The sequence below is a fragment of the Leucoraja erinacea genome, chromosome 13, assembly GCF_028641065.1.
Source record: "Leucoraja erinacea ecotype New England chromosome 13, Leri_hhj_1, whole genome shotgun sequence".
NCBI lineage: Eukaryota > Metazoa > Chordata > Chondrichthyes > Rajiformes > Rajidae > Leucoraja > Leucoraja erinaceus.
Window position 1 is genome coordinate 39,235,252 of NC_073389.1, and position 14,710 is coordinate 39,249,961.

The following is a 14,710-nucleotide window of genomic DNA, read 5'->3' on the forward strand; positions in this document are numbered from 1 at the left end:
AAACTCCCTTTCTTGGGGTCCAGTACCAACCTGATTTTCCCAGTCTACCTGCATGTTGAAATCTCCCATAACAACTGTAGCATTACCTTTGCGATATGCCAATTTTAACTCTTGATTCAACTTGCACCCTATATCCAGGCTTCTGTTTGGGGGCCTGTAGATAAACTCCCATTAAGGTTTTTTCATCCTTACAAATCCTCAGTTCTATCCATACTGATTCTATGTCACCCCTCTCAAGAGACTTAATTTCATTCCTCACCAACAGAGCTACCCCACCCCCTCTGCCCACCTGTCTGTCTTTTCGATAGGACGTCTACCCTTGAATATTCAGTTCCTAGTCCTGGTCCTCTTGCAGCCATGTCTGTAATTCCCACAACATCATACTTGCCAATTTCTAACAGCCTCAAGCTCATCCACTTTATTCCTTACACTTCATGCATTCATATATAACACTTTTAATCCATTACTCCCCTCGCCTTTCACATGATTCCTATTTTACTTGCCCATACTCTCCTATCACTGAGCTTTCTGCCTCGTTAATTCTGGTGTATTTCTTAAATGTTCTTATACTCTCCCTTTAACTCCATCCTTATATTTCCAGTTTTTCTCCTATAGATTAATAATGTGTAACATTGCTAAACAGAGGGATCTAGGAATAACTGTGCATAGTTCCCTGAAGGTGGAATCTCATGTAGATAGGGTGGTAAAGAAAGCTTTTGGTATGCTAGCCTTTATAAATCAGAGCATTGAGTATAGAAGTTGGGATGTAATGTTAAAATTGTACAAGGCATTGGTGAGACCAATTCTGGAGTATGGTGTACAATTTTAGGTCGCCCAATTATAGGAAGGATGTCAACAAAATAGAGAGAGTACAGAGGAGATTTACTAGAATGTTGCCTGGGTTTCAGCAACTAAGTTACAGAGAAAGGTTGAATAAGTTAGGTCTTTATTCTTTGGAGCGCAGAAGGTTAAGGGGGGACTTGATAGAGGTCTTTAAAATGATGAGAGGGATAGACAGAGTTGACGTGGATAAGCTTTTCCCATTGAGAGTAGGGAAGATTCAAACAAGAAGACATGACTTCAGAATTAAGGGACAGAAGTTTAGGGGTAACACGAGGGGGAACTTCTTTACTCAGAGAGTGGTAGCTGTGTGGAATGAGCTTCCTGTGGAAGTGGTGGAGGCAGGTTCGATGTTATCATTTAAAAATAAATTGGATAGGTATATGGATGGGAAAGGAATGGAGGGTTATGGTCTGAGTGCAGGTAGATGGGACTAGGGGACATTATGTGTTCGGCACGGACTTGTAGGGCCGAGATGGCCTGTTACCGTGCTGTAATTGTCATATGGTTATGTGGATTAGGTAAAACCTGAAGATCTAACTAAGAAAAATGCATCAGTCCTTGAGGATGATTAGATTTTATTTTACATTAGTCTGTAGAATCTTAATCTTCATTTGGATACTCACTCGTTACTTCCCAAATGGTTTTTAATATTTATGATCAAATTACGCTATTTTTTACACAGTACTTAGGAGTTTCTGCAGGCAAAGTATACTTTCTCCAGAGCAACATTCTATTTGTATCACATCGGAAGATGTGGAACCTGTCTTGTTTTTCATAATATGTTCCATATTGCAAATAAGCACTTGGATCCAGAATAGAATTAAACAATGGTCTATCTAACATGTTTTTGGAAAAAGGTATTTGAAGATCAAGACCTCAGACTTGGCGCAAAACTCATTGGTTACCAGGAAGCAATGATCCCTGCCCTACTACAGGCTTCTGAGACCTGGACTACTGACAGCTGGCATCTCAAGGCTCTGGAAAAATATCACTAATGCTGTCTCCATAAAATCCTACCCATTTCCAGGAAGGTTAAGTGAACCATTGTTCACCTCTCGTCCGAGGCCCGCATCCCCAGCATTGAGGTGCTGGTTACCGAGAGCCAGCTATGTTGGGCCGGCCATGTCGTTCTCATGCTCGACACCAGACACTTGAAAGTGATACTTCATCTGAGCTCTGTTGCAGGAGGTGGCCAAATGTCAGCAGAAAACATTCAAGGGTATGTTCAAAGCCACCTTGAAGCATCCCCACTGATTCTTGGGAGCCTTTGACCCAGGAATGCTCAAAGAGGAGAAAAAAAATTCAGGATAATATTGAAAACTTGGGAAGTTTACTTCCCACTCTCTTTAAACTACTGAGTTGAATATTTATAGTACACTTGTGTGATATGTAAAACAAAGAAATAAATGAGAAATAACATCCGATAAATCATCTAGTCCAGCACCACCAAAGTTCAGAGAGTGACAGATTATCCGAGTTTTGCTATATTTCTGAAAGAAAAACCTGCCTGACTGGAATCTGTTTAGTAAAACATTCCAAAGACATGATCTCTGCTCAAGTAAGGTCTTGGAAACAAACATAGCAGTCCATGTGAGGTGTGATCACTGGTTCAGCAAGGTATAGAGGAGGCAAGTAAAATGGCAAGACTAGGACATTGAGAAGGAAATTTAGCAAGTTATTAACATGGAGGTAAATAAAGTTGAAGAAGTAAGACATGACAGTGGTCAATTGGGAGAATAATAATAAATCCACGGGAAAGGCAGCACTTCTTCCACTAAAGGAAACAACTGGGATGAGGGAAGGAGAGTTGGAATGTCAAGTAATAGCAAAAGACGTTGGCAGGGAAATTAGCTTTTTCTCCATCCATGAGAACTACAAATGTATTGATTTTTATATTATTAGTATCAATTGATTGGATTGGTCAGTTTTCTATAGATGATACAAAGATGATTGAGATATAAACTATAATCTTTGCGTTCACTACTGACTATTGTCACCTGGTTGACATTAGATCAACTGCAGAGGTTTTAGAATTTTACACTTGGTATTGCAAGTTCTGATTGAGGCCTTACGGTTTCCATCTCAATTGGAAAACATTTTTCCAATGTCTTTTGGAATCTGATCCTCAAGTCTCTTTTAAGTCCTTTCCCCTCACCTCAAACCTATGCTCTCTAGTTTTAGACTCCCCTACCTTGGGGAAAAGATTGTGACCATTTACCTTTGCCGTGTCTGTCATGATTTTATAAACCTCTATAATGTCATCCCTCGGCCTCCTATGCACCAACAAAAAAAGATCCAGCTTCTTAAAACTCAAACCTTCCAGACCTGAAAACATCCTCGAAATCTGTTCTGCACCCCTTCCAAAAGCAGGGTAATCAGAATTGTACATAGTACTCCATATGTGGAATTACCAGTCTAGTCATGAGAAAATGAAGCTGGTATTTATATCAATGTAGAATCTCCTCAGTATTCATTATCCACCTTGGTATGTCTTGTAGAGCATTTTGTTTTGAAAGATTGGTGCTATGGCGAATATTCCTCAATTATTGTGCACTGCTCTACTTTTTGGGCTATAGTAATGGAAGAGGAGAGGGGCAGGGGATGAACACAGTCTGGGGATTCCACCTTGATATCTACTTTACCATTCATTTTCTCCTTGCACTGACGACTGGACCGAAAACATTCTTTCCAGCTGGGTCTTTGCAGCATTTTTTTTGTTTTTATTCCGCATTTTGTTTTTATTCCGCATCAGTCCCTTTAATTTTCACCTTTCAATTGGTCTACTTAACTATTATATTACGTGCCACCACCTCGCCTTAGTTCTCCCTTCGTCTCATTCAACCTGGTTGCAAGGACGGAGCTGCGGCGTCTAATTTAGACCCTTGTTTGTTCGTCGAGGATTTACCTCGAGCGTCTGAAATCCTTCCAGCGACACGTGGGAGGAAATAGTCTCTACATGTGCGCTGCAGAATCCGAGACAGAATACTGGTTACGTGCTTCTTGAAGCTTCTTAGCATTAAAGCCACAATGAGTGGTTGTACAGCAAACAGCTCCGTGAAATCCAGCCTATTTACCTGAAAGGAGAGTTTGGGACACTTCAAAGTCATACACCAGCCAGCACCCCAGAGTTTTGGGCACCGATTTTTTTCCTTGGTAGGAAAATAATGCAATGCAAGACCGAGGAAGGCAGCCCGTTTTTCTAACATTTCACACAAAAGAACAAAGCTTTGAAATCTGTGCCAACAAAACGTCAACAAGTACAGCGTTGCATCTAAATACCTGTAAACTCTGCAGTCGACACAATGTAAATACAGTTCATGGAAATAACATTATAACAAATAAACGAGAGCTTGGCCTTATAATTGGATTTTGTTTAAAAAAAATAGGACATCTAAATTATTGCTTTGAACTTCCAAGTTTAGTTTTATTAATTATATTTTGGAAATATACTTTAGAAACCTTACGGTAGCGCTCTTTACGGTTATTAGTTAATATACTGAATACCTGCATCAAGATATTATTAACCCGTTTATTGAATGAGGTTGTGTGGTGTCGCCTGTTTGACAATGAGGGTGTTTTTTTTATAAACTGCATTAGAATAAATTAGACATATAATCCACTATTGGGTCAAACTACTGCGTGACCCTGTCCCTATAACGGGAACAGACTCGGAAAGCCGATTAAAGGGACAAGAGTGTCATTCAAGGCTAATCTAACAGAAGGGACTTCTGTCTTCAGAACCGTCTCCTCGGCGCCTGCTTACACGTTCATTAAGTCCAAAGGAAAGGTAAGTTGCATGTTTTATTTAAAATGTTTACAAAGGCTGTCTTCACCATTGCCAAAAACCCTCATAACAAACTATTGAGATATTTATCAATATGACAAGTAATGTTCATAGAAATCTTAGATCCTCCCCAAACATACCAAATGTTTCTGTTGATTCTCTATTTTGTAGGTTGTATCGAAGAAAGAGAATGTTTGGTTATTGGTGGAAAGTCTCTTCTGTGTTTCCATATGTCCTTCTACTCAATTCCATTTTAGTGACAAATACAGGTACATTTTTTCAAATCAGTTAGCATGTCAAAATAATACGTAAAAAACACCATGTTTAACATAAGTTGTGTATTGAAGTTGCAGTGCAAAAGTAAATATTTGTGATGATTGTACTGTTCTTTCAAAAATGCATACAGGAGTGTAAATTGTGTTGAGCCAAGCGCATTTATTTTTGTTTAAACTTTACCTTTTTGGGTTTCTCTTCCTTTTGCTTTCTTGTACAAGGCATAACTGGCTGTGAATGATTCATGTCTGAGCACTGACAGTGAGTGTTAACAGGCCATTCAGCCATGGGTGATATCACAACCAAGCCTGGTGTTGTCCTGGCCCACCGTCCACATACCTGTGTGTTTGGCAAGCCATTCTGGACAGTGATCAGGAGTGGAAACTCTGGCAACATTCCCTTCCTTCGAGACTGGAACAAAATTGGAGACTAACTGTGGCATCATTGTTGCCATCCTGTCTGAGTCCAGGCAGCTCAGTACAAACAAGGGACCGAATTTGGAACTTGTATATTCTCCTATTCACTATTTAAACTTCCTGAAAAATATAATTTCAATCAGTCAAAACAAGAAAACCAAAATAATAGATTATTTTAATGTGATGAGGATTTGAGGGCAGATTATCTGACTTTAGCCATAGTTGGAAAGAGCATTTTGAAAATTATTTGAAATTAATACTATTTACAGTGGCCAGTTGCTATCTGGAATTATGAATAATTCAGAATTTAGAATAATTCAGACTTTCACAGAACTACAATTACAATCATTACTTGCCTTGATTCTTTACGAAGTAATAATAATGCTGCATCAGCTGTGGTTTATTTGTTAGCAATCTTGCCTCTGACTCAGATGTTTGTTGGTTTGGGATGTGCAAACAAACCGCAATTGGGAAAACCCCCAGAAAACACTGGAAATATTCAGCAAGGATGGTCGTGTTTGTAAAGAGTGAAACAGAGACAAACTTTAATTGGAATTCTGATAATCCCAGGCATTAACGGAGAGAGTTCTGCACAGTTGAAGGCTATAATTTTGAGTGTGACATTTTGAATGAGCATGAAAACAGGCCCTTCGGCCCACCGAGTCTAAACTGGCCATCAATCACCCTTTCATACTAGTTCCATGTTATCCCACTATCTCATCCGCTATCTCATCCACACTAGGGATAATTTACAGAGGCCAATTATCCTACAAACCTTGTGGCAGTTGTTCATGAGGAGCAAATACTTGAAAAATTGAAACCTATGAATAAAATTGAAAGTACCAGCTAAATTTTTGCTTGATTTCTGTCTTGATGTAAATCATTAATTTGTATTTTTTTTATACCATTATGAATTATGTTGTGGATTTTACTTAAATGTGTGCTTAGGTTTTTTTGAGTAAAGTTTAAATATGTTTCTCCAAGCATGCTAACTGTTTTAAATACTAAATACATTGTGCAGATGTTTTCAACTTATAAACCATTAAATATAAACTTGAAATGTTGTTGTATTTGGATTATTTGTAGCAAACAGAGGCCAGTTCTGAAGATATGAGGTATTTGTGATGAAATGCTCAAATCTTCAAACTTAATGTCTACAGTGATGAATTAAATATCATTCTATCTTAGCAACACGAGCTTTCTATAAATGTTGACAGATATTTATAGGGGTTCAAATTTTCAAATTATGGAATTTAAAAGGTTTATTGTGAAGAAAAAGTAAAAATCTATTTTCATTTTCTTCACTTAGCATACTTTTTAAAATCATTTTCAGGATAAATCTGTTTATTTAATTATTTTTTGATTACTGTAATTCATAAGTGATAGGAGCAGAATTAGGCCTGTCGGCCCATTAAGTCTACTCCGCAAAATGCTGACAAGTTGGGTCATCAGTAGTGCACATTTCGATTTGTCTTTATCAGATGTATTGAAGAGGACTTCAGGTGAGAGGAGACTGCGTCAAAATTCACCGGGCCTGCTTCATGGCAACATTAAGTCTCATGAAACGGGAAGCAATGTACAGATAAAAGATATGATTCGCCGACATAAACGAGCCCTTTTGTTTCCAAATGATATTAAACTTTGCCCAGAGGAAACTGTGTCACACGCCATCGACAGCTACCTCAAGTATTACAAGTTGAGAGGTAAGAAAGCTCCTGTTCATTATTTAACTTTCTCAACGATCTCCGGTAAAGACTTTATTTTTGTGGAACAATCATGCCTATCGCTGTGGATCGTTTGCACCCTCTGTTTTTGAAATATATTATTTACTGAAAGGAATTAGGAATGAATTATCATGAGATCTTGCATTTTATAGCAAAATAAATCTGCACGTTTTTGTAAAATCTGAAGTCTCTGATGATGCGTATTAAAGCCAGATGAACTGTTCTGTGGAATGCTGCAGCTCCTAGACCATTTCAGATGGATTTGATTAAGGCCAAAAACCTATTTCAAAGCCACTAATCCTGGATATCACTTATTCCTTCTGATAATAGCTAAACATAAGGAAAGAGAGCAGAGCTGGACAATAATCCAGCTGTGGCTGAACCAATATTTTATAAGGTTGTGCCATGACTTCCTAGTACTTGCATCCTATGTCTAGCAAATGAAGGCAAGTATTACACATTATTTTCTCATGCCTGATCTTCCACATCAACTCTGCTTACCCAAGCTCCCTATAACTATTGATTCCATTCATGCCCAAAAATTTCTCAATCTCAGCCATGACTGTACTCATTGAATCTAATGGGCTTAAAAGCAGAGGATTCAAATCTTTTCAGTGAAGAAATGTCTCCTCACCAAGTCATGGAGTAATTAAATCACAGAACATGGAAAAGGTCTCCCTGCCAATTAAATGTGCGGGGAGATCCCCCTGTCTTTAATGCCTTGTTTGTTGAGATGCTTATTAAATATGATGCCTGAAATGCATTGCCTCGCACTTATCAGGATTAAATTCCATCTATTATTTCTCTGTCCATCTTACCAACTCACTAATATCGTTTCCTAGCCTAAAATCACCTCCTCACTAGCAATAACACTACCAATAGTCATCGCATTGATAAATGTACTAATTGTACCTCTTACCTTCATATCCAAATTTAATGTGTATAACGAACAGTAATAGGCCTGTCCCACTTAGGCGATTTTGTGGGCAACTACAGGCGACTGCCACAAAATTTTCAACATGTTGAAAATTTTTCAGCGACAGTGGCAGCAACTTAGAAACATAGAAAATAGGTGCAGGAGTAGGCCATTCGGCCTTTCGAGCCTGCACCGCCATTCGATATGATCATGGCTGATCATCCAACTCGGTATCCCATCCCAACCTTCTCTCCATCCCTTTAGCCACAAGGGCCACATCTAACTCCCTCTTAAATATAGCCAATGAACTGGCTTCAACTACCTTCTGTGGCAGAGAATTCCACAGATTCAAATGATTTTCTCATCTCGGTCCTAAAAGACTTCCCTCTTATCCTTAAACTGTGACCCCTAGTTCTGGACTTCCCCAACATCGGGAATAATCTTCCTGCATCTAGCCTGTCCAACCCCTTAAGAATTTTGTAAGTTTCTATAAGATCCCCCCTCAATCTTCTAAATTCTAGCGTGTACAAGCAGAGTCTATCCAGTCTTTCTTCATATGAAAGTCCTGCCATCCCAGGAATCAGTCTGGTGAACCTTCTCTGTACTCCCTCTATGGCAAGAATGTCTTTCCTCAGATTAGGAGACCAAAACTGTACGCAATACTCCAGGTGTGGTCTCACCAAGACCCTGTACAACTGCAGTACAACCTCCCTGCTCTTATACTCAAATCCTTTTGCTATGAATGCTAACATACCATTTGCTTTCTTCACTGCCTGCTGCACCTGCATTCCTACTTTCAATGACTGGTGTACCATGCATTTCAATGACTGGCGTACCATGACACCCAGGTCTCGTTGCATCTCCCCATTTCCTAATCGGCCACCATTCAGATAACTACCTTTGAAATGGCCCAACAAGGTACTCCATTCACTGGGCATTAGGGATGGACAATAAATGCTGGCCCAGTTCAGATAACCTATGACTTTTGCTGTCATAGGTTGTCGTAGGTGGATTCCATTAAAATTAGTCCTTGGCAGTCGCCTAAAGAGTCGCCTAAGTAGGACAGGCCCATAAGGGTTCCAGTCCTACAGCACATTACTGATTACAGGCTTTAAATCACAAAGCAACTTTTGTTTATCACCTTCCTATTACAAAGCCAGTTTTAGATCCAGTTTGTCAACTTGTCCTGAATCCCAAGGATCTTACATGATGAACTAGTCTATCATGTGGGACCCTGTTAAAAGCTTTTTTTGAAGTTGTTTATATCGATGACATGTAGTTGCCTCTGCAAGAAAATTCAGTCAAATTGGTCAAGCACCATTTTAGTGCAGAACCAAGTTTAGAAACCTGATTGAAGGGGTTTAAACAAGGACTTCAGGAAAATTGGGTATGGATTTGCAAGATGACAGTACATTTAAAGACATCAGGGAGGAAAGAAATACAATAGATTATTGGTAGTTTGCAATGGCAGGGGAACTTGAGGGGTTTTCTCGGCTGATTTGGAGAACAGGAGGGTTGTTAACCATATAATTAATATGATCAACAAATGTGGAAGGCAGGAGAAAGGAATGAGTGGCCAGTTTACTGAGTATATGTTTGAAAGATCAGAAGATTTTCAAATGAGAGTTTGAAAAGGGCAGGAGGGAAGCTAAGAGAGGAAATTAGAGGATGTTGCAAGTTAAGGGTGTAAAATGGGTTACCCAAGAGAAAATCCAGTTTAATGAAAATTCTGGATGAAATTCTGATTTTATCTTTTGCTTGCTGCTGGTCACAGGCAACTACAGTGCATGCTTTTGGGACATAAATCCACTATCTTCTTACTACTATTGAAAATTGCCTGCAGCCCATGTAAACCATTGCCATACAATACCATAGCAATTAAGTTACTAAACTTGATCCAGAGCTCCAGGTTATTGACTGGGAGATCGGAATCCATTCTCTTGGGGGCTATGAATTCAAGTGATGAAATCAGGAATTAGAAAATGACTGAGAGCAATGATGACCATGAAACCATGCACAATTGTTGTAAAAAAAAAAACGATCTCTTGTATTAACTGTCCTTTGAAATGGCCCCACAAGGTACTCAATTCACTGGGCATTAGGGATGGACAATAAATGCTGGTCCAGTCAGTAAAACTCTTGAATGATTTTTATCTTTAAAGAAAGTAATGTTAGAACCTATTAAAGATGGCTGCATATATTTGTTATCACAGCCTTCTTGTAAACCCCCTATCTGTTATTTGCGTTAACTACCCTTCTAAACTCGGATGTGTTTCAAGCCACAGCTGTGCTTGGAAGTACATGTGTTCATATTAAATTTTTGCTATAAGTAGCTGTTGATTTCATTGCAGATTAGGAAATGAAATGCGTCCTGATTAGTAATCTGCTTTCCCCTGGACCTTTGTGAACTGCTTTGTTTACTGGTGCTAATTCAACACTGACAAATTGCTGCTATTACCTATAAAACAACAGTGGGATTTCACAGCTCCCTCAGTCTTCCATGCAGTTATTTGCAGAAGATTCACTTACTCTATTGCCAAAGAACTTATTCAAGACTTATGTAACTGCCAAGGCAACCACAAGCAAGTTGCGGCTGAACGGAAATACTGAATTTTGCTGGTTTTAGCTTGAAGTTTAACCTGTTTTGAATATTGGTGTGCTCTGCTGAGAATATAGGTATGTTTTGGTGATATGCCAATTAACCATTTGAACACAGTTAATGTGAGCCAGGATCCTCCAAACAGCAAATGATTTCATTTGAAATCCCAATAATCTTTCATTGTTCTCTTTTTGTTTTGCTTTGGTCAGTTGCAGCCAGTGGAATTTTACCTTATCATTATTTGTTTAACTGGTGGGGGTATAGTTGTGGGCTCTTAAGAACTGAGGTAGTTCCTTATTTCCAGAGTATATTTGAGATTGGGAATGCATTGCAGTGCAATCAGTATCCGTGGAGGGAAGGAGGAAGTTCAGGATCAGAATCTAGTGGGGTAGACGAGGATCAGAGGCCGCAGCCTTAGAATAAAGGAAGTACCTTCAGGAAAGAGATGAGGATAAATTTCTTTAGTCAGAGGGTGGTGAATCTGTGGAATTAATTGCCAAAGACGGCTGCGGAGGACAAGTCAATAGATATTTTTAAGGTGGAGATTGACAGAATATTGGTTGGTATGGGTGTCAGGGGTTATAGGGAGAAGGCAGGAGAATGGGTTTGAGAGTGAAAGATAGATCAGCCATGAATGATTGCTGGAGTAGACTTGATGGGCCAGATCGTCTAATCCTGCTCTTGGAACTAATGAACATTAAGCTTCAGGACTGAACAGAGGATTTTCAGAGTATTCACCTGATTGTATTTTTCCACCACAAAGCAAAGGAAACTACACTGTGAGCAGAAACTATAAGTTTATTAAATTGCTTATATATCCCTGCAGGCTGTGGATGTGAAAAGAGACAAAAGGTAGATGTTGCATCTCTTGTGGTTGAACCAGGGATGCCAGGTGAAGGGGCATGAGTGTTGGTGTAGATGGAGAAGTAAATCAATGGGAATGGTCCCCACAAAATGCTGAAAGGGGATGGGAAGATATCTTAACTTCTCATTGTACCCACCATCTTGTGTTTTTATTTTAAATTTAGTTCATGCAACGTATTTTGCTTAGATCTCATCAAAACCACTGGTACTAATGAATGAAAATAGATTCAAAAGGGGAAAGGTTTGCAGGCAGAGGTCCTTTGACAAGTTGTAGCCTGCTGATCAGTATGTAATAGAGATTGGACACACAATGCTGGAGTAATTCAGCGGGACGGGCAGCATCTGTGGAGGGGAATGGGTGACGTTTCGGGTCGTGACACTTCTTCAAACGTGGAGGATGTGCTCTCGGCGGATATGGAACTTGTCGTGGGTTACCTTAAGACCTGGAGACTAAAACTGAGTGTGGCAAGAACCACTACAACGGCCTTTCACCTGAACAACAAGGAAGCTCAACGCCAGCTAACTGTCACCCTCAATGAGTCACCCCGACCCTATAACCTAGATCGGCAGCTAACCTACAAGCAACACCTTGAAGCTACCCGTGATAAAGTCTTGGCGCAGACGAACCACCTGCGTTGCTTGGCTGGATGGTCATGGGGTGGTGCCAGGACATCTCTCCGAACCAGTGTTCTTGCACTCGTGTACAGCGCCGCTAAGTACGCCACCCCAGCAGCGCTCATACTAGCAAGCTAGACGCCATCCTCAACGACACCATGTGGATCATCACCGGCTGCCTATGCCCTACTCCGACGGATCTTCTGCTGGTGCTCACACCCGCCAAGATTTGCAGAGAGTACTTCACTCATAGGCTGGTGTGCAAGGCCCCATCGGACGCCAAACATCCTTTGCACTACCTCGCCCAGGACTCGCAGCAACTGGGACCTCAACGCCTGTCATCTTGTCGCCTCTTCTCCCACTATGCAACGACCCTGAGGTGTAAATTACCCAAGCCAAATATGAGGTGCTGTTCCTCCAATTTGCACTGGGCATCACTCTAACAATGGAGGAGGCCCAGGACAGGAAAGTCAGATTTGGAATGGGAGGGGGAGTTGAAGTGCTAAGCAAAGTTAAGACGGACTGAGCGGAGGTGTTCAGTGAAACGATCGCCGAGCCTGCACTTGGTCTCGATGTAGAGAAGTTGACACCTGGAATAGCGGATACAGTAGATGAGGTTGGAGGAGGTGCAAGTGAATCTCTGCCTCACCTGGAAAGACTGTTTGGGTCATTGGATGGAGTCGAGGAGGGGACGTATAGAGACAGGTGTTGCATCTCCTGCATCTGCAGGGGAAAATACCTGGGGAGGGGGGTGGTTTGGGTGAGAAGGGACAAGTTGACCACTGACCTCTAACTTCAAATAGCCCTTGCTTTCCTTCTCTATTCCCTCCCCCTTCCCCATTCTCCGACCAGTCTTACTGTCTCCGACTACATTCTATCTTTGTCCCGCCCACTCCCCTGACATCAGTCTGAAGAAGTGTCTCGACCCGAAACGTCAGTCATTCCTTCTCTCCAGAGATGCTGCCTGTCCTGCTGTTACTCTCGAAATTTTGTGTCCACCTTCGATTTAAACCAGCATCTGCAGTTCTTTCTTACGCATGTAATAGAGATTGTCAGCTTTAAGGTGCACATACAGTGGCTTGCAAAAGTATTCATACCCCTTGAACTTTTCCACATTTTGTCACGTTACAACCACAAACATAAATGTATTTTATTGGGATTTTATGTGATAGACCAACACAAAGTGGCGCATAATTGTGAAGTGGAAGGAAAATGATACATGGTTTTCAAATTTTTTTACAAATAAAAAACTGAAAAGTGTGGCGTGCAAAAGTATTCAGCCCCCTTTACTCTGATACCCCTAAATAAAATCCAGAGCAACCAATTGCCTTCAGAAGTCACCTAATTAGTAAATAGAGTCCACTTGTGTGTAATCTAATCTCAGTATAAATATAGCTGTTCTGTGACGGCCTCAGAGGTTTGTTAGAGAACTTTAGTGAACAAACGACACCATGAAGCCCAAGGAACACACCAGACAGGTCAGGGATAAAGTTGTGGAGAAGTTTAAAACAGGGTTAGGTTATAAAAAAATATCCCAAGCTTTGAACATCTCACGGAGCACTGTTCAATCCATCATCCGAAAATGGAAAGAGAATGGCACAACTGCAAACCTACCAAGACATGGCCGTCCACCTAAACTGACAGGCCGGGCAAGGAGAGCATTGATCAGAGAAGCAGCCAAGAGGCCCATGGTAACTCTGGAGGAGCTGCAGAGATCCACAGCTCAGGTGGGAGAGTCTGTCCACAGGACAACTATTAGTCGTGCACTCCACAAATCGGGCCTTTATGGAAGAGTGGCAAGAAGAAAGCCATTGTTGAAAAAAAGCTATAAGAAGTCCCGTTTGCAGTTTGTCACAAGCCATGTGGGGGAGACAGCAAACATGTGGAGGAAGGTGCTCTGATCAGATGAGACCAAAATTGAAGTTTTTGGCCTAAATGCAAAACGCTATGTGTGGCGGAAAACTGACACTGCACATCACCCTGAACACACCATCCCCACTGTGAAACATGGTGGTGGCAGCATCATGCTGTTGGGATGCTTTTCTTCAGCAGGGACAGGAAAACTGGTCAGAGTTGATGGGAAGATGGATGGAGCCAAATACAGGGCAATCTTGGAAGAAAACCTGTTAGAGTCTGCAAAAGACTTGAGACTGGGGCGGAGGTTCACCTTCCAGCAGGACAACAAACCTAAATATACAGCCAGAGCTACAATGGAATGGTTTAGATCAAAGCATATTCATGTGTTAGAATGGCCCAGTCAAAGTCCAGACCTAAATCCAATTGATAATCTCTGGCAAGACTTGAAAATTGCTGTTTACAGATGCTCTCCATCCAATCTGACTGAGCTTGAGCTATTTTGCAAAGAAGAATGGGCAAAAATTTCAGTCTCTAGATGTGCAAAGCTGGTAGAGACATACCCCAAAAGACTTGCAGTTGTAATTGCAGCGAAAGGTGGTTCTACAAAGTATTGATTCGGGGGGCTGAATACTTTTGCACGCCACACTTTTCAGTTATATATTTGTAAAAAAATTTGAAAACCATGTATCATTTTCCTTCCACTTCACAATTATGCACCACTTTGTGTTGGTCTATCACATAAAATCCCAATTAAATACATTTACGTTTGTGGTTGTAACGTGACAAAAAGTTCAAGGGGTATGAAAACTTTTGCAAGCC

At 40.7% G+C, this 14,710-nt stretch overlaps 1 protein-coding gene across 1 annotated transcript in view; it reads left to right on the top strand.

Moving 5' to 3' along the window:
* The first annotated feature begins 2,937 nt into the window (after positions 1–2,937).
* The window catches only part of impg2a (interphotoreceptor matrix proteoglycan 2a), a 61,964-nt gene continuing 50,191 nt past the window's right edge, over positions 2,938–14,710 (top strand). Inside the window, exons 1-2 of the mRNA XM_055644213.1 lie at positions 2,938–4,896; positions 6,798–7,019. Of these exons, the coding sequence (XP_055500188.1) occupies positions 4,722–4,896; positions 6,798–7,019 (397 nt within the window). The 5' untranslated portion in view covers positions 2,938–4,721. The remainder of the gene's footprint in view (positions 4,897–6,797; positions 7,020–14,710) is intronic.